We start from the raw sequence: 19,933 nt of genomic DNA, 5'->3' as shown, positions 1-19,933 counted from the left end.
CAAGGAATTGTCTTTTATTTTCTTCTTAAGGCTCTAAATATTTGTGGAATGTAGATAACGAAGCATCTGTCATGGAAGAATTTAATAAGATAAAAATATAACTCTGCATGTTGGGACAGGCAACACAAAAATATCTAACAAATGTTATCTTCCTGTTTGAACTTGACCTACCGAAGCTCTTCAAGGCCATGTTCTCCTGATAATTTTGTTTTCATCAGAATAGAAATCCTCATTAAATGTTGACAAGTAAAAAGAAAGCGTAGTTTTGCACCACGCACAGTACGGTCTTGCTGAACAACATGAACCTTGTGGCCAGATCGGCATAGGGAGCATGATGCATGTGGTGAATTTTCTGTACTGTTGACACCATGGTTCCGAACAGGGAACTGCTCAAATCATTTAAATTACACTTAATGCGTGGTCTTCCTGCTTCTCGCATTAATTTGAGGGTTGAGAATGAGTTCCGAGGGTCGAGACCATAGAGTTTCCTGCAAAAATTGCTAAGAAAACTCTGTCGCTAGTGTCTACGAGAGCAGCAAGTTCGGTGTTTTAGCCGGCATGGGACTGATGGGTAGTGCTACATGGATTTACATAAACTTTCATCTGCCATTATTGATGGCTTTGTAACTTCTCAGATTGATAATTTTTAATTAAATATTGCATTATAAATGCAACAATTCACAATGGTTATGCATGGGCACAGAACCTGATTGTCTTCGTGCGTTTAGAAAAATATGATTTCTTTGAAATTTAGAAAGACAAAGAGTAATAGTGCCACAAGAACGTCTCAAGCTCTCAACCATGAAGATAAGACAAATCCATGTACTACTACCCATAATTTCCATTGCAGCTGAGCAATTGCAGCGCGAGAATCCCCTCATGTAATTTTTGCCGGAAACTCCTCATGAGCAGTTTCTACAAAATAGTCATTGACAAGACTGTCTCATCATTGGCGTCTAAAGGGTCAAAGTGGCAAGTGCAGCCTCATTCTTAGCATTGACAACAAACAGTAGAACGCAGACAAGACACAGGCTCGGCACTTATAGGGTTAAAAGCTTTCTATGGTGTAGGAAATAGCCCAGAGCCGCTATAGTATAGGCATACTGTCTTGGTTTTTGCGAGTGTCATGTCGAATAGCCCACATTTCACTTGGCACTTGCATATTCTTTTTGTCTTCTGTGATGCATGCTGATATACTGAAATGCCAGTATTTCTAGTACCTCTGCTGTACACATTTCTTTTATTGTCCTTTCCTATATAAAAATATATACCTTTTCCTTTTTATTTTGCCTGCCATTTTTTGCGATAATTTAGCGCACCCTTCCAGAAGCTGACCAGTTTTGAACTCTAAAAGAAGTGCATACTGGAAAACAGTATAGCTGAGCTGTGTTGGTAATGACTCCATCAATATTGCATACTTGTCGCCAGCCTTGGTGCGCTCTGTCAAAGTGTACTACAACCTTCTAACTTCTTTTTTTAAAGCCATGCATAAAATGTTTCATTGTGTTTCCCTTCCCCACCCTTCTTGTTTCATCTGTTGCTTGTTACCATTGACAGCCATTACAGTCTTACTCTAGTAACTGTCACTGTGTCATACGCCCCCTCTTTTTTCTGCTAATAAGCTGGCACGGTGTAAATGCATGTTGTATCTCAGCAAAGCCTGTCTTCTTCCGTGTTAACTTTTCCTTCTGGGGCATCCTTCCTTTGTTTGTACTCTTGAGTGTACAGTACGATTCTAGCTGGCCAGTCCAGGATCAACTACATGTGTCCAGTTGAGCAGTGACTACGTTAAGAAAACTTCAGTTTAGCTGGCATCGGAACATTTTGACATGCACATCTTGTGGCCATTTGTATGTGAAGACAGCAGCCCATGCAAGATAAGAAACTTGTGCTGATGTCTTGGAAGATCTAACTTGAACCACATCAGTGTAAACATAACTTGAGTACAATAATGTGTGCCCGCCCATTACCATCTCCTCAAAGTGTTTAAGCTTTGGTGTAGTGATAGATTTGACGGTGCAACTGCACAAAGGTACAAGAAACAAAAGGAAAAAAACGTGCGCACACAGCACCGAGGTGCATCCCCTTCTTATCCCACCCCCCACATTGTCTAAGTGGCTGTGAAGTTCTACTTCTGAGTACAAGGCCACAGGTTCGATTCCTGGCTGCGAGTTACCTTCTCCCACAAAAGTTTTTGGAACACGGGATCCGTGTAAAATCTAAATTTCATCGCAGCCTAGGCACAGGTCCTTCGACCGAAAGACAGAGTTGATACTTCTCCATACAATCATCACATTCCTGACATACATTTCACACTCTTTGGTGAAGTCGCGAGAAAATTTAACTTATTCTCATTTTCCGTGCTTTGAAATATTTTGAGGGTGGCTGCACATTCCACTGTGGTTGTGTACTGTCCTTTCAGGGCACGTTAAAGAGCCCCAGCTGGTCAGAATTAATCTGGAGCCCTCCACTATGACATGTACCACACACCCTGTTTTGCTTTGAGACGTAAAGTCTCATCAATCAACTAGTTAACCTTCTCGTTTCTTGTCACTTCATCTAGTCATGCAGTCAATCTTTAGTAACAAACTAGCGCCAACTATTCTACCATCAGGGTCAGCCAGGCTACTACATTTTTCATATTGCCAGCACTGAAGTATCTTGTTTATTTACACTGCTGAAAAGATGCCACTTTCATGGAGTGAGTGCCTGGCAAATTGTCTCGTTAGTGCAGCTTAAATATTAGTGTTACATGGATGCATACATGTAAAGAACAATAACAATGAAGCTCACTTCTTCAATGTCTGTCGCAGCTGGCTAGGACACTAAAAGGAGTTTCAGGTATTTTCCTCAAAACACGAAATGCGATATTACTTAGAATGTAGCAAGTATAATGGTGACGCAAAAGGATAGGCTGTCTTCTCAAGGCACTATAGCTTCGGGCCTGAATATCTCTTGTTAAATTAATATTGCTTCTGTTAACATACCATTCTGTTTTGAGGCTGGTGTGTAAAACTGTCGCCTGCTCTCTTTTTGTTTTCCTCCTGTCCCTTCTAAAGTGATACATTGGGATGAAGGTACGTTCTCAATCCTCTTCTCTGCACTCTCGTTTCATTGCACATTTTGGTTGGGTGGGGAAGATCACAAACTACATTTAATGCGCTGTTTGAGGCATCTCCATCGTTTGTCATTTCTTCCTCGTTGCGAGAACCTCAGCTCAGCCTGCATTTTCAGCATTCACATGTACTTTGCTTATTCATCTGCCAGAATTAGTGCAGGCTTCCCTTACACCAAGCTCATGCCAACGCTGCTCAGCTCACTGGCGTACACATTGACTACTCTCACTTCATCCCTTTCCATTTTATGTTGCTCTGCTGCTGCTTTGCTCTTTCAGTTTGCTTTATTTCTTTTTCTTGCACATTCACTCATGTTGCATTGGCACTCAGCTTGACTTTTTTAGTTCAGGCAGACCTGTGGAGCTTTGTTGAAATCTCGGGACGTGGCCTGCACACAGGCAATGTGTGTTGTTCTGTGTTGCTTCTTTTCCACAGTACCAGTGGCATTTGGTACCAATCGTCAGTTAATGTTATGCCTCTGAAATTGGCCAGATTTCTCACTTCTCACGTGTTACTTGTCAACAAGAAATATTCACCAGTGGCTTGTTCTAGACGCAACCACGTAATGCTAGAGAATTTAACAATTTGATTGATTACTTTTTTGCTACAGTGTCTGTCCACACTACTCTTACCTACTTAGCACATTTTCTCTAAGACCTAAGCTTCCCAATCGGAAGACATTTGTTCTAAATTGCTTTCAGCTCGCCCAGCCTTGCATTATGGGCTAAGGTATTGCTTGCCATTCCCAAATGACGAGAACTGATCTCGTCTCCCTTTGGTGACATCTGTGTGCAGGACTTTTATAAGGCCCCCCTATCATTTCTGCAGTTTGATGAGCGCTTTTCTGCAACCTCTACTGTCTCGTGGTGCTGCTGGCTGAAGATTAACCTTGTTATGAGGCCTTTGACATTCCAGTGAAATCCAGTAGGAACATGCAGTGTTAATACTTTTTGCATGCTGACTTTGCCGAGAAGGACAATTTCCAGCTTTCTTGATGCTTCTTAACTGGTTCGGTGGCCCCTGACTTCTCTCCATTAGAGCGAGAAGGCAGCAGTGACCGTTCCGCGAGTGTCTTTATTTATTATTATTTTTTTAATATAAGTGTGTGGTTGTATTGTCTGGGGCCATTCCAACACCTTGACACGTGTCTTCTTGCATCTTTCTTTTTTTTTTCTTTTCTTTCCATTCCTTTTTATCCATACCCAACAAAAAACTCACAAAGACGACGGTCACTTTGTTTTTCCTACCGCAATAGAGTGGGATGACGAGTTTCAAGGTAGGTTCCACTGGCCAGCACGCCATTCTTGTGCCCATATTCTTTTTTTTTTTTCTCTCTCTCTCAGTTAAATTACTTGTGAGCTCATGCCCTGCTTCGCTCAGCCTTTTGTTTTCTTCCTTGAGGCTGGATTGTCCTTTCTGGCTTGTCTCTGTCTAACCTTGACTGGCTTCCCCATTTTGCTGTCTTCATGCGGCCTCTGCATGGACCTTTAACCGAATCGTTGCATTGTACGCTACCACACATTCTGGTCCAGAACTCTAGCTTGTGCCATGAAAGCAACCCTTTCCCACCTTTGTGCTTATGTGCTTATGCCTTGTGTCTCTCTGGCTTTGCTCGTAATATTTGCCTGCTTGCTGACTGTTGTTATCTTTCTGCTGGCACATTCTTGCAGGTTAACTGGCCTTTCATTTCTTGGCTTGCACTGATGCCTTTGCGTGTGATGTGCGTGCTCAATATTGTTGTTCCACTTGTGTTTCACGCTTCCTTGTGTCGTGTTTGACCTCGCCCTACGAGTTCCGCATTTTAGAGGTGCCCTTCCATGAAGTCCTCAGTGTAGCTGCTGTTATGTTGCACTATAGTCGTGGTCTTACTAGCTCTGAGAGCTGGTCCCTTCATAGGAAGGCTGCGTTAAGTTATGCTGCTAAGGCATCATTTGTTCTTTGCTTGAACGTGTGCGACACAGCATTGTGGTGAATGTGGTTAAGGTCATTAGTGTGTTTGCACTTGTGTTGTTGACACTGCTGCCATTTTCGCTCTTATGTCCAATTGTTCAGTCCTGGCATTGTGCACAGCTTGTGTACACTGGCGTCCAGTGCTTGGAAGCTCTTGGGAGGCAAGTGCACTGGCACCATTGCCGGCTGCTGCTGCTGCTGCTGCCGCTGCTGCTGCCTCATGTCCACCAAGAAATGCCGTTGTGTTCTCTCCTCTTTTGTCACCAGAACATGACTTCACCACTAAATGCTTAAGTTTCGAGAACAAATGGCAGAACGTACTCATTGCTTCAGCTTCTTGAAACTAGAGAAGGTAGCGGTCACTGTCTAAGCCTCAGAGTTGCAATTACCTAGTGGCAGAAGTGACACTGTGGCGCAGTTGTGTGCGTGGGAATGCTGGGAACTGGTGACTTCTAAGTGGCACCTCGCATGGAGAGACAGGATAGCTTGATGCATGCAATGGTTTAGTCTGTACTTAAACAGTGTGTAAGATGGCATTCTTGCTATGTTATTGTATAAGGTATCGTTATTAAAACATTCATGCTTGTACTAGGTATGGGAACAGCACGAAAAGCTGTTCGCTAAATCAGGAGAAGCAAGGAGAAGGTGCGCAGTCATTGTGTTTCGGTTTCATTCATATGTCTGTTTTGTTCATTTAGTTTTGATCATAAGCAAGCAAACATAAATGCAAGTTGCAGCAGAACCAAGACTTTTTGATTGCTTATTTCCAAGACTATTAACTCAGTAATTGACCATGCTCAAGACCTTATTCTTGAATATGCCCAAGCCACATTCAAGACGAGCCGAACCTTCCATATTCCAGCATTCCCATAGTGTCACTGTGTCCTTTAAGAAACTCACATAGATGATGGCACCAGATTTGCCTCTAGGCAGTATGATAAAGAACTATATGATCTTAGGCTAGTGCAGCACTAAGCACCATGCACAACTATGGGATAAGTAGTTCACAGTGCCTGCAAGGATTCTCTGTAGGATGTTCTGCATTGTCTAGTACCTATTTTAAACCGAGCCTGAAATATATCTTTTGACGCATGGTTCTTAAGCATTGTAAGGGTAAGATGGTTCCAGCCAGTTAAAAAATGCGAACACTAATAGGAGGAAGGAGATGGGACCAAGTTGGACTTGCAATTAAGTTTTACTGCGAAAGCTGTATATGGCTAGGCGAAATGAAAAACCGTTTGCCACATGTTTTGATAAAGGTCTCTATTGGCTGCGCCGTCAGTTACGTCGTTCTCTATGTCGCACCCAAGCGCGCGCGCCATTGGCAGCACCGTTAGTGATGTCTTTCTATGCGTAGTACCCAAGCATGAGCAATGCCCCGGCGAACGCGTTCCCACCATTGCCACGTTGACGCTGCTCTGCCCGCAACGCCGTCTCCTCGACTCGCCGTTGTCGCATGCGTTCGATATCTCGAGTTAGCTCGGCGTCGTGGTTAGCAGCATCCGCCCGCCGTTGGCGCTTGTGTTCCACTTCGCGATTTTAATGTGGACATTTCGTCGCAGCCGAAGCCAAAGTACCGTTCGATAAACTCCCACCGAAAGCGGGTGTTGGCCCCGGCGAACGCGTTCCCGCCATTGCCACATTGACGCTGCTCTGCCCGCAACGCCGCCTCCTCGGCTCGCCGTTGTCGCATGCGTTCGATATCTCAAGTTAGCTCGGTGTCGTGGTTAGCAGCATCCGCTCGCCATTGGCACTTGCGTTCCACTAGAAACACAAACATGTAACCAATAATTCAGAAACGCTTCAATACAGTGTCGGGATTAATCCACTGCTAAACACCGGGGCTGCACGTTTCAGCTTCGCTGGTTAACCATCTGTACGGAGTGCTTGGGCGGTGATTTTTAATGTGGACGCGTGTTTTCACCTGCTGGAATCATGTTACCCTTACCATGCACCAACTCGCCCAGCAAACCACTCTGCTAATATAAGCATTGTTACCAGTTTCAACGCTTTGTGCATTCTATAGTAAGAAGTAAGATTTGCAAGTGCATGACCAGCGCAGGTTTTCTTTGAAGCATTTACCGGTGAACTCTGCGGTCAACACCACACTGTAACTTAAACTGGGCTTTTTTCTTCTTGTAGTGCCTCAGGCAATGTTTGTACCCATACCCACAGGTGGCAATACCTGTAGCACAAGCGACATCGTAGTGCATTTGCCCGTACAGTGGACTGCCCTTGTAACTGAGCTGTAGTCAGTCTTATGTGGATGTTTGATACTGTTTCCCTATACTTCCCCAGTGTTTCACATTTGCAGCTTTCACATATGAAAGAAAATGTGTGCATCTTGGTCTGGTTCAGATTGAAGCTGTTGATAATTGCCTTCTGTACCAATATTTGCAATATTTTACCTTTGCTTTTGTACATTTGCATATATTTGGTTGGTTCCACATACGGCACTGATATATAAACATTCCATTAAACAAATACTGCAAAAGGTAGCAATATACTTGCCCTTGCTGTTGTCCTAGGAAATCATTCATAGGCAAAAAGTCTGTGATCATTATTAGTACTGATAATGTGGTAACCTTGTTTAGAACATCTGCTGTTAAATTTTATCACCTATGTCACAGAGAAACGTTGCAGAAGCAAGTAACTGCACCTGTTTATATGAACACATGCTAGTGGAAGGCTTAGTTAAAGTATTTTATAGCATTGTATAAACATCAACAACGCAGTTGCCACTCCCTGGAGTGAGATCCTTTACCATATCTTAGCTGTTCTTAGTAGAGTGGACGCCTGCTAGAAACTTGGCAGCCTTGGCATTCTGTTTCAAAGTGTGAAAGACAAAAGTGTGGGTCATCTCCACAATGACATGATTATAGAGCAGGATGAAAATTGCCTTTATATTCATATTTCAGTAACATGAAAACCTCGATTGCTAAAAAAAAAAAAAAAATCAGTCTCGTCTCTGTTGCATATAAACATACTATATGCCCAAATCACAGGTGTAGTTTTGAGATGTGAAGCCCTATCAGTCATCTACCAGAATTGCAAACTTGTCAAAGCAAACTTTTGGAATGCCCATATTCTTTCTTCTTTCTCTTTTCATTCTTTATTTTTGTACTTGTACTGGTAAAGCAGCACGTTTGTGAAATCTTGTCATTGCGGATGTAGACATCAGCAGCAGCAGCAGCAGTAAGTGGTGTGGCTTCATGTGCTCAACTGCAGTGTAGATTGTTTGCGAAACAAGTCCCACGGCAGCCTTTCTGCAATCAGGAGCCTTCTATTACTGATGTAGCTGCACACTTTATTCTTCTGTAATGCACTTTCCATTTGCTGTGCTTGTCATTTTGTATAGCACCCTTAGGGTTGCTTGTTAGATTTTTTATTTTCTTTAATTTTTTTTGCTATATTTTATTTACAGTGCTTACATTCTCGACAGAAATGGGGATAAGGGTGACAATGCTGTCTTGGTTGCTCCAGCATGGTATTACAAGTGGCTGAGACGTGAACAGAACAAAAGGACAGTAGGCGGCACTTATTCTCCGCATAATCTTCTCTGCAAGAAACCACAAATTATGTGTGGTGCAATGTGCATGTAGGTAAACTAGTAAAAGAACACTGTTAAAAAAGCATTGTACTTAAAACACGTTTACCAGTACAAGCTTGGCTCCATTACATCACCGTGCCATACTGCAAGAAACACAAAAGGACCTGTGTCTTTCTAGTGTATGTCGCGATCTGCAGAAACACATTAATGCTTGATAGCCATTCACGTCGAAAACCATAAAACAGCTATAAAACACTTTTGTTGGGCTGATGATTTATGATTTATCAAACATTGCTCATGATTTATCAAACAATGCTACTTTCAATAAGGTATGGAATGGGATGGAATGTTGACTTGTTGAGTGGTCTCTATGTTGTCATTAAAGCATTCTAGACTGAAGAACACAAGCAGCTTGCATATATAAAGGAAATGCAGGGCATTTGCATCCTCTAGCCTAAAGCCCTCTATTATAAAGAAATTGTCTTGCATTCTTTTGTGATGTCCTTGTCTCAGTCGCACTGCCACAGTAACTATGAATCAACAACACCCTCATCTGACCTTCAGTAATTTTGATCCAGCATGCCCAGTTAGAAGCATGCCTTTATTTTTACTCTCTTTGTGACAATATGGCCTTTGGCTGGGTCTCTAAAGCACCTTTTCTTCTTTCCAAAAATGCGCCCCATGGATATCTGCAGTTGATGATGGTAAGAGATCATTGCCAAAATATTTTTAACAGCATGGAGTTTGAAGCAATATATTTGTTGGCTCTTGTCTATAAGCAGCATGTAAAAGCATTTTCTGACATTCAGTAGCATATTCAGCCCCGTCTGTAATACTATGACTTATGTATGGCTTATGTGTCCCTGTGCGTGCTTCAAGCTAAGTATCCCTAGTTAATGCATAGTTATGTGTTTGCATAATTTGTGGCTTATTGTGTAAAGTCCATTTGCAAGTGCATTAGAAATGGGTTGTCTATCCATAGTGGTTCTTATAGCCCCTCTTGCATAGTGTCTCATTAGAATTCCTTGTCCATACCTTAATTATTCCTTTCTTTTTAATTGCACCAGAAATTGCTGGATTTTGCTACATTTTAAAATGATTAAGTTTGAATTTTCCACTCACATCTACATCTCTGAAAAGTTTAAATAGGGAAGCAAGCCACATGCTGTGGTGCTATTGGAATTTGCATCATCTCTTTCAACTAACATTCAACATTCTGAAGTTTACTGGGCGTTCAAGACATGGAGCAGCCAAGGCCAGCATGATTACTGGCTTCGTGCCAATTAAGCAGCAATACCAATTTCAGGGCGAGCTCATGGCAGCGTTTATTGGTTCAGGGATGCAAAATAACCTACTATATATTAGACCTGGAAAGCGTTTGATTTGCTTTCATCAATAACATTGTGATATTGCCCTCTCATTTAATGAGCTGTACATAAATGTGTAAAAACTCACATTATTGCAGCTTCGAATTTCTACCATGTGTGCCAGGTTTGCAGGCATGCACAAAGTGAATCTTACCGTGGCACCACATGAGAGAGAAACCAAAGTTCAGAAAACACTACATCTTCAACTAAGCATAGATGAAGCTGTGTGTTATGTGTCACGGCAATGCAGATTGTGGTTGGCATTCATGTCACATTGGATGATTATCGTGGACCAGCACCTGTCTGTGTTAAATACCACTCGGCACTTTTCTTAATTCATGTTGACGCATGCTCAGCATCAGAAGAATGCTACCAAGGATGCAGGCTAGAGGCTGCTCGATTTTGGTGCCATAGAAGGCCTCGTGAATATGCATTACATTACCATTTATTAAAGCTGAAAATTTTGTTAGCACTATATGTCGGAGGCCTGTCTTACGATATCTTCAACATAAATGTCTTGAGGACCTGCCGTGGTGGCTTAGTGGCTATGGTGTTTCGCTGTTAAGCACGAGGTCGCGGGATCCAATCGCGGTTGCAGCGGCTGCATTACGATGAAGGTGAAATGCAAAGACGCCCGTGTCCCGTGCATTTGGGGCACGTTAAAGATCCCCTGATGGTCAAAATCAATTCGGAGTCCCCCACTATGGTGTGCCTTATAATCAAATCATGGGTTTGGCACGTAAAACCACAGAATTCAATTCTTGAGGTATAGTATCTTCAAACAATAACTTTTGATATACCACTCACAGTGAATGCAGTTTAGTCAAACCATAGTTTCTTACAATAATACCTGGAAGGGAACATGGTGCCACCATACAAGCTTCTTAAAAAACCAACTGTTATGAAATTTTGCACCACATAAAAAGCAGCCTCCACGCAAAATTTTATTTTTAATATATAAGTGGAGTGTTGGGAAACGCCAGTAAAAATAAATGTTTTTGATGCCAAAACTAAAAAACTCAGCCGCTACTGCTCAGCAGAAATGATGCAGAACCCAAAAAGTTTAGAGTCGGCGTAGTGACTTGGCGTGGGAGGCCTCAAAGTTTGGGCGGCACACTGAAAATTTTGAAGGTCATGGTCTGGGATATGCGTCAAATTCACTAAACACTAGGTGCCTGTGTCATCTGCTGACATACTGTTTTAATTAAAGGCTGGTAACAAGAAATTGAACAATTACCAGTCCTACAGCTTTGTCAAAATTGCTTCAGTAGTGCATAATGCTCATTTAAAACAAATTTAGGCAAAGTGAAATATTGCTGTTGGCTTTCAAAGGCCACTGTAGCATGGGAATGCTAGGATATAGATAGTTTAGATTGTCTGTAATGTGGCTTGGGCTAAAATATGGCCATGACTATGTAAAGAAAGCTTTCTTGAAATGAAGCCTTCTTGAATGAAAGTCTTCATTCTCTCATATTACGTCTTAGCAGTTATGTTTACTCAAGGGTGGTACAACAGATAATCGAAGAAAATGAAACGGTATAATTTAAAGTGACGCATAGTGCGTGCAGACTTTGTCTTTCCTCCAAATAAAGCAGCCTGCTACCATTAGACATGGTATATAAAAGCACTTTCCAGCATGAATGCTTTTGTTTAATTTTTAAGTTTTAATTAAAGGAAAAAGCTTTAACGTAATAAAAGAGAGAAAAAGCAGCATTTTAGGTGCTATTTTAGTAGGCTGAACCATTGTGATAGAACAATAGTCACCAGATGCACTTGCAAGGTATCCTGGCTCTCCCAAGGAATGTGCCACTCCCTGGTATTCCCATGCATGCAACAGCACTGCGGCATCACTATATTAACTGTAAGAAACTTGATGGGTCAAGCCTACTTCTGCGTAGGTGTGTTGAAAGAGACTTGTGGGTGGAAACAAAACTTTCTGTCAGCATCCTTTCCACGTTGCCTGCATGTACAGTATGCAATGAAAGTGGTGACAGAAACATAACGATGTCAAGAAATTGTGATTGCTGCAGTGGCACGTGACATTGGATGCCGCATCGCCTCAAAAGCATTGCTGAAGTAGTCAATCAGAAAGGGCAGGCAGGAAGGGCAGTGCCTGGTAGTGCAGCTCATAGTTGCGGCATTTGGGAGACTGAACTTGGGCTGTGCTTGTTCACGGGCAGTGTTGGCTTTTGGGGACGTCCTAGCGGAGGAAGACGGCTCCTCACTGGGAGCGGTGGTGGAGGGAGCGCTACCCCTGCATGAGCCACACCAGCACAAGGTGACAGGTCTGCCCCACATCGAGCCTGTGCGGCCTGCCCAGACGCCTGCTGAGGGAGCCTCTGACGGGCACCGGCCAACTGCGGAGCAGGACAAGCCTAGAGGTGGGTGAGCTCGCAGCCATGGAAACTCTCATCTGGCATTGGAATTTACAAACCTCGGCAGGTGATGTCCTCAACATGGTTTCTGGCTCCATGGCAGGTAGCTGGTGGGGCCTGAGCGACCCGAGACGCAAGACGTGCTTTGTCATTTCCTTATTGCGTAATGTTTTAAAACTGGGACAGGGATCAGAAACAAAATTGAGCTGGTGGGTGACACCAGAATACGATGCCGCCAGAATGAAACATGATGCTCACTTAGCACTGCAGAGAACATTGGCGCGTTGGGCTTATCACCTATTAAAAGCATGCAGTCGACTTACAACGGCACTATGCCACACACCCTGTGAAGCAGGTAGGTGATGACGTTTATTGCAATAGGGTTGGCGGCGATAGCTGCGAATGCGACGTGTGACGACCCACGAGGTGATTTGCTGGCACCAGAAGAGGAAACTGAGTGTATGCCAGCATGTTGGCGAGACGGGGGCAAATGAGTACTGTGGGGGAAGCTGCCATGGCGATTGCCTGCTGCTCTCGATCGCACGTGCCTTGTGCCTTTTCTTGTTCACATGGGATCTAGTGACTGGGAAATGCAGCCCCTTCACTGCCTCGTGGCAATATGATCACAGTTAGTGAATGTACTGAACGTTGGTGCCAAAAGATTGTGTTTTCCGAAAACTGCACTAACCAGCTAAAGAATAGCATAACTGTATTGGGTCGCTTTTTGTGTTCTCGATCACGAATATTGCCGGCTGGAAATCGTAAAAAAGGGGTAGTATGAATGAGGTTTTACTTTTTATCCCCTTCAGGTGCCAATCAATTCCGTCCATTAAAAATTTAGGTCCAGCTGATTCCTGTGTGTTCAAAATCATCAAATGCGTACTGCAGCAGAACAGGTTAATGGTGCCCTGAAACACTTTTTGAACATATAGTAAAAAAAAAAAATGTTGCTGATCTGGGAACGAGGCTCCTGTGAACGTGTGAGCCAAATATGATTGCACTGCGTGCAGCAGGTAATTTATAATTTTGTGTCAAAAGTAGCAAAAAATCGCTTGCTCTTGCTTTCGTAATATCGCCATGCAGTGTCATCGCAAGCCGCTGGACCCAGAACAGCTATTGGCTGATTTCGGTATCGCGGGAACATTCTCTGTAATATTGCTGATTTTAGTTAATTAAATTAAAAATATATGTCTGCGACCTTAAGACAGAACAACCATTTCATCTTTGCACTGCCGGTCTACACACAACAGTTGCGTGTTGCTATGTCTGCTGCATATGGCCTCAGAGATGAAAAGCATAGCATTGGATATTGCAGGCGCCACAGGGTACCACCACAAGCCGTCTTTTGTCGGGGCCTGCAGGGCATTGCTCCCTTGCACCCCCTTGCCCTCTCCCCTGTGTAGCTTCTAGCCCACCAGTGGAAGTAAAGGAAGAGAGAGAAGCACTCATCATTCCGATAACTGCAGTCTAACTACACACTTGTGCTCGAAGGATTAGAAAAAATTCTACTGACAGGAGATTCGTGAGGCGACGTAATTTAATAGTGATGTCATTCTGCGATTAGTTAGAAAAGTGTTTCAGGGTCCCTTGAAGAATTTTGAATTCATCAGTCACTTTTGTCAGATTTACAAAATGTGCACTCCATGCATCAACTCTGTACAGGAAGATCAGATATGAGAACATACATCAGAAACAACGAAAGGAGTGAACCCGTCTGCATGACTGCATGCTAGCACCGACAGCCAGCACCCAGACGTCTCTCTACATTCCACCTCCTCACTAAAACATTCTGTGCATATTCAAATTTGCAGCAAAGGTCCAGTCTGAAGTATCTCGAAGATCTATGTAACAAATTTAAACATCATATTTTTCAGCACAGCATTTCATTTTATTGTGCAACCTTGGCGTGTACACACAGTGCCTGAAGGTGATATCCACCAAGTGCTGTGTGTTAAGAGGGGTGTTGCCTTGCACGCAGTGCCTCGTGAACTGAGCGAGGAGGAACGGCAGCAGATCCTTCTGAGCGACGACTTCCGCAGCTTCCTGGCTCGCTCTTCACGTGTCATTGAGCGAGCACTATGCGAGAATGTGGACATATGCATCGACTACAGTGGTACCACAGAAGAGCAGGACAGGTGGGCTCTCTGTCCTCGCAGCAATGGCGCTGAACTTGTGTGGTATTATTTTGCAGTGTGTGTTCCATCTCATGTGTTGAGTTTGCTGACATTTTGAGAGGTTAGTGGTATTTACAATCCTGCAGAAGCAATGGAACTATGCTCGAGGCCACATGACATTTTAATTAGTCCACGTACAGTCAAGCGCCTGTAGAACAAAGCAAGCGGGACCCAGAATATCTTTTGTTATACAGGTCAATTCCTTATAAAGGTTACATCCTATGGAGCGCTAAAAAATAAGGCAGAATAAGAGTACTGAAACAAATCAAACTTGGTCCTTACTGTGCTGAGATGGTTATAAACCGATGTACCATTCTCAAACTATGTTGAACTTTCGCAGACTGTTATTATGTCTTCATTTAATGGTGGTAGCATTGTGGCATAGGTCAGTGAGAGGAAAATCATATTCTGTGGCAGAGTAGGGCCTGCGATATTGTAGCAATGCGTTCCACTCAATTCTGTCACTCTTAACATTGACCATTCGTGGCCAGCTTATCCCATTGATAACATGGGCAGAGCTTCACTCTGACCACTGTTGAAGCACAAAAAGGAATAACATTGGAAAAGACATCGTTACAAAAATTACGGCAAGTTGTCCACCACAAAGGCAGTCTTCCACTTAAGGGGCTGCGTCACCTTTTACATATTTAGGAACCAGTCTTGGATAAATGCACCTTCCGCATGGACTTGCATGTTGCCAACACATATTTGCGACAAAGAGCCTACGCAAGTGCTTTGACATAGCTTCATTCTAACAGCCCAGAGTATGACCAGGGGCATGTAGATTATATTGTTAAACAGATGCATTCTTTGTAAAATCTGTTATAGTGGCGTCCAAGATACTTCGGTAGCTGGCTAGGCCATGTTGTCCCCTTTGTCATACAGGTAATTTTGAAATTAAGGTGCTCATTGATATGGTGTTTGACTGTATGTGCCATGTTTCAAACATACATTAGCGCAGCAATCTAAGCCAAATTTTAATGGCCCTATACATCCGTGTACTTCTGAAAACGTTCCTTTTGGCACATTTTAGTCACAACTGACGGCTGCACCAATGCACCCCAAGTGTTCGTTGTGAGAAAGTGTTTAACCTACATGCTTTCATAGGGATGGATAAATCTGTCTGCAGCACACCATAGGGAATGGGCTGCAGTTTTGTGGGGCATATGGTCTTCCAGAGATTGGCAGCACTACAACGATCTGGGAAGCTTACTGATAACTGTTTATCCAGTTTTATGTAATATTTTGGTATGGCTGCATTTAAGTGCTTGTATCAGGTGCTCACGTTGAGTGGTACTGGCAGCTTGGATAGTTTTCTCAGTAGCTGTTGGGACCTGCTAGAACACTGCACCATGACATTAAACACGTATTTTCTATTTTTCTTGCAGCTAGATGCGTAATTGTAGGAACATTCTAAATGGCATTCTCAAGACTTCGAAATATTTGGGGAAATGAAATGTGTTAGAATAATTCTGACCTAGTATGTCATCAATTACCAACAAATCGCAGAAGCATGTTCTATGTGATTTCAGTGCATGTGCTTCTCTGCTATCTAATGCCTGCGATGCAGGTATTCTCAAAAAGTGATAGTGGGATGATTACTGCACACTGATCAATGTGTGCATATGAATTAGTATTTGGGTTGCATTATGGGGACCACCTGTATGAGTTGCCTGAAAACGTTGCGGCCAGCTTTTGTGCATTTGCACCGATTATGTAATGCCCTTGTAGAGAAATGGCCTGATTATTTCATTTACCCATTATAAGCAGTAAATAATAACAGAAAAATTGGGAACATAGCTTAAGATCGTAAGATCTGTCAACTGTCGTCGTCATTTACTGAGTGGAGGTCAGGCAATATTTTGCCTATAGTTCCAAAAGTGTGCAATTTGTCTTGTACCATTGGCATTGAATGGCATAGACACAAATGAGCACGCAGAGCATCATCTTTGACGGTTATGGCTAGAGCTTGTAAGCTCCGTGTTGCACTTGAGAGATTAATGTCAGTGCTCCTCGTCTCTCTGTTTGCCCAGTGATGACAAGAGTGGCATCAAGCTGTCCCTGAACAGGGTGTTCGCAGATGATCGGTGGTCCAAGAACAGGATTGTCACCAGCTTTGACTGGTCTTCACAGGTGCTCTTTGCCATGGCTCTCTTTTGTGCCTTGATTTGTTTTGTCACTGCCTAAAGCAAACTTTGTCTGCATCTGTGATGTGTTCACTTTTTATTTTCTTATTGCAGTAAATTTAAAATGTTGAAGATATTGGCTGCTACATTTCAGACTACTGCACAACATTTTGTGTTGTGTTTCTTGGGTATTCCCAAGTAAACCTTCACAATACAATTAAAATACAGTTAAACCTCAATATAACAAAATTGGTAAAATTGGCATTTTCCTTCATTACATCGAAATTTCATTGCATTGAAATTCTACCTTTTATGCTAAATAAGTACAGTCGCCGATTTATCTTTATTACACAGAAGGGGCTGATATATTTTACAAATTATTGAGCAATAGAAAAAAGCTAACTTAAGTGATAAAATTCATTTTGTTGAATTTAATACTCGGTGACGAAAGATAAGGTTTCATGCCGTGTCGATGATGTCTTCACTTGGGCAGTACAAAGCGAAGCCAGGCACGCTTTTGTGTCCACTTCGCCCCCGTGGCTGATAGTGTCGCCTGCAGTAGTGCATAAAAAGTGCCGGCAGTAGGGAGCAAATGCTGCTTCTGCCTCTCACTTCATCATTGAGATTACGCAACCTCTAGTACTAAGTGCACGGTGAGGCTGCGCACATGATGCCATGCCATCTTGGCACGCCCACTCTTTGGCCATGCTGCAGATTATCTCAAACGGCGCACAGGCTGTGCATATGAGCTCAGAGGTGTTGCACCGCCGCACTAGAAAATGAGACGGGCCAACGTGCCCCTTCCCCACCCTCCTCCTCGTCGCGCACTTGACTGCATTGCCACAAGCTTGCTACATTCCCCCCCTTTCCTCTTGCTTGTGGAGGAGACAGCACTCAGCAAGCCACCATCCTTCTCTGTCCACCCTCGCAAGCTTTCATTTGCACCCAAAGCATGCACAGGGCGCGATAGGATCTTATCGCACTTGAACTTCATACAGAACATGACGCTGCTCTGCTTTGGCTGTCGTCGTTGTTCACGGTGATCGATTTAAGAGGTGCGTTTACAAGCATCCACTTGTAATTTGTCGGGATATGGGGGGATGCCAACGGCCCTCTGCCTCGACCACGGAGAAAGAATACAGGAGGCGCAACTCGGCTCCTTCCCGCGTCGTCATAATGTCACACAGGAGCACAGGACGTACCATGCGGCGCGGACGTCGTGACAGCGCCCCCTACAGAATGCCGGACGCATAACGTATGGTCACGTGATAGTTTGTCGAAGTGATGCCGCGGATCCGTGGCGCGGCGAGCGCGCTCTTGCAACGCCTCCGTTGGCTCTTGTCGTCTGCTCACACGCGACGGCTTGATGCCAGTGCGCCGCCTTGGCTACTATCGCAGAACGTCTGATCTTTCATGTTTCTTGGTCTTATTGCCACATAAATAGCATGTGATCCTAAATAATAATCTATAAAAATATCCAACTAACACGGTCTACAGGTCTTCTATCCCCGGATTGCAAACCGCGCTGGAGCAAAACGTTTTGGGCGGTATCCGACAGTAGCAGACGACGCCGGGCGCCGTCGGAGACCGCGGCTACCGCGGCCACACGCGCGCCGCTGCGACCGCGAGGGAAGTAGTTCCTTCCGTCACCGCAAGGGGCGCTGCGCCGACGTTCACCGCCAGCACGTCTCCTCCTCTCCCAGCGTGACATTATCACGACCAGTGCTCGCGCTGGCGCCGGCCCCGAGTTTCGCCTCCTGTTATTCTTTCTCCGTGGCCTCGACACACCGAGCCCCACGGTTGGCGCATGCCTGCGCATCAACCGCGGTCCGGTACAAGCTCGAGGAAACAAAAGACGACAACCACGTGTACACTCGGAAAGCATTTATTACGACTGCAACTAACACTTCGAGCAGGCCAGCTAGCTATGGCTGACATCGCTGAGGGTTCCCTCGAAGAGAATAATACACTAGGTAAAGAAGGGCTTCCGACTTACCAACTTGGGAATACGGGGGGGGGGGGCGGCGTTTGCCGCGGCAAGGACGCGGTTGACTAACCACGTGCGGGAATACGGGAGCGATAGCGGAGCCTTCCGCCGTCGCCGCTTGCTGGAGACCCAAAGAGACCCCGGGCGATATCAGCGGGATCTCACGTGACCCACCCGGTGGCGCTGATAGCGCTTGCGATTCCCGCGCGCCGCCCGTGGAAGGAAAGTTTCCCCTCTCCCAACTCTCCCTGGCACGCATGCGCTTGACGCGACGTTCGCTGCCCGTGCGGCGGTTATGGGACCCGAGGATTCCCACATCCCTCCACCCTTAAATATTGCCCTACGGCGGAGAAATCGCTGAACGACGGCATTGACAAAGTATCCGGGCAGATGCGATGGTAAACTCCGGCAGGAAATGTCCGAATCCACGTTGATAGGCAGCACTGTCCTGTGTGGCGGCCGCCCACATGTGGCAGCCGTCGCAGTGGTTGACGATGACGGGGGCTGAAGATGGCTTGCCCTCAAGATGCGCGCCGCAATGTCCACCCGGGAACAGCGGGTCAGGACTTTCTTGAAGCGGCGCGCGCGCCGGCACGATGAACCTCGCACCGACGCACCCTCGTGGGAGTATGATGGTAGGCCTCCCTCCTCGTGGCTGCCATGTGCTGCTACATCGGGCCGCGAACAGGGAGGGGCCGAGACAGCAGGCAGGGATGTGGACCATGGCAGCAATAGCAAGTCGAGGCGGCTGCACTCGTTCTGCAAAGTCGCTCAAATGCACTCCACAAACACTTAGAATTAAGGCAGTAGAGCCCGCCACAGCGTCGGCCGTCTGACACGATGCTGAACCACCCGTCTACCGCATAGCTTTATGCGGCAACGAGAAAAAAAAAACAATCCAGTTCGTTTGAATGAAGTTATTCGCTTCGACCGAATTTTTCTGGTCCGATACAGCGCGAACGTGGGCGATGCTCGTATGAACAAAGCGCTCTCTGGTCCCCCGAGATTTGTTATTCCGCCCGCAAAATATTGAGTTCATCTGAACAAAATAAGCTTTCTATTTCGAACAAGGTTTCTCCGCTCGGGCGAGTATAGTAGAACTAGCGAATCCGGTTGCACCCGCTAAATGTCACGGCATGGTCGTCTTCGAACATACGACCGGCAGCTCCGCAGAGCCTTAGGCTCGCGTCCATGACGGATACCAATGCCACAAAAGACCCATAAAGGGTTCCAATGAGCCGCCGCGAGGAGATGCAGGCCTAGCTAAGTGGTCCCCGCTCGCTGCTCA

General features: G+C 44.8%; 1 protein-coding gene across 19 annotated transcripts in view; it reads left to right on the top strand.

The window, feature by feature from the left end:
* LOC119456438 (cytoplasmic dynein 1 intermediate chain 2) overlaps window positions 1-19,933 on the top strand; it is a 68,487-nt gene that overhangs the window by 17,414 nt on the left and 31,140 nt on the right. For 3 of the 19 annotated variants that reach the window (XM_037718225.2, XM_037718221.2, XM_037718216.2), the window contains 3 exons: window positions 12,164-12,364; window positions 14,337-14,493; window positions 16,566-16,665. In XM_037718225.2, coding sequence (XP_037574153.1) covers window positions 12,164-12,364; window positions 14,337-14,493; window positions 16,566-16,665 — 458 coding nt within the window. Of the gene's footprint in view, window positions 1-3,059; window positions 3,078-4,338; window positions 4,393-12,163; window positions 12,365-14,336; window positions 14,494-16,565; window positions 16,666-19,933 lie in introns of all 19 variants that reach the window. The other 16 variants (XM_049669860.1, XM_049669857.1, XM_049669855.1 and 13 more) reach the window with 9 other exon arrangements.

This window comes from Dermacentor silvarum, chromosome 6 (assembly GCF_013339745.2).
Source record: "Dermacentor silvarum isolate Dsil-2018 chromosome 6, BIME_Dsil_1.4, whole genome shotgun sequence".
Taxonomy (NCBI): domain Eukaryota; kingdom Metazoa; phylum Arthropoda; class Arachnida; order Ixodida; family Ixodidae; genus Dermacentor; species Dermacentor silvarum.
The sequence above is the reverse complement of the archived record's forward strand: the minus strand, read 5'-3'. Positions and strand labels throughout refer to the sequence as shown.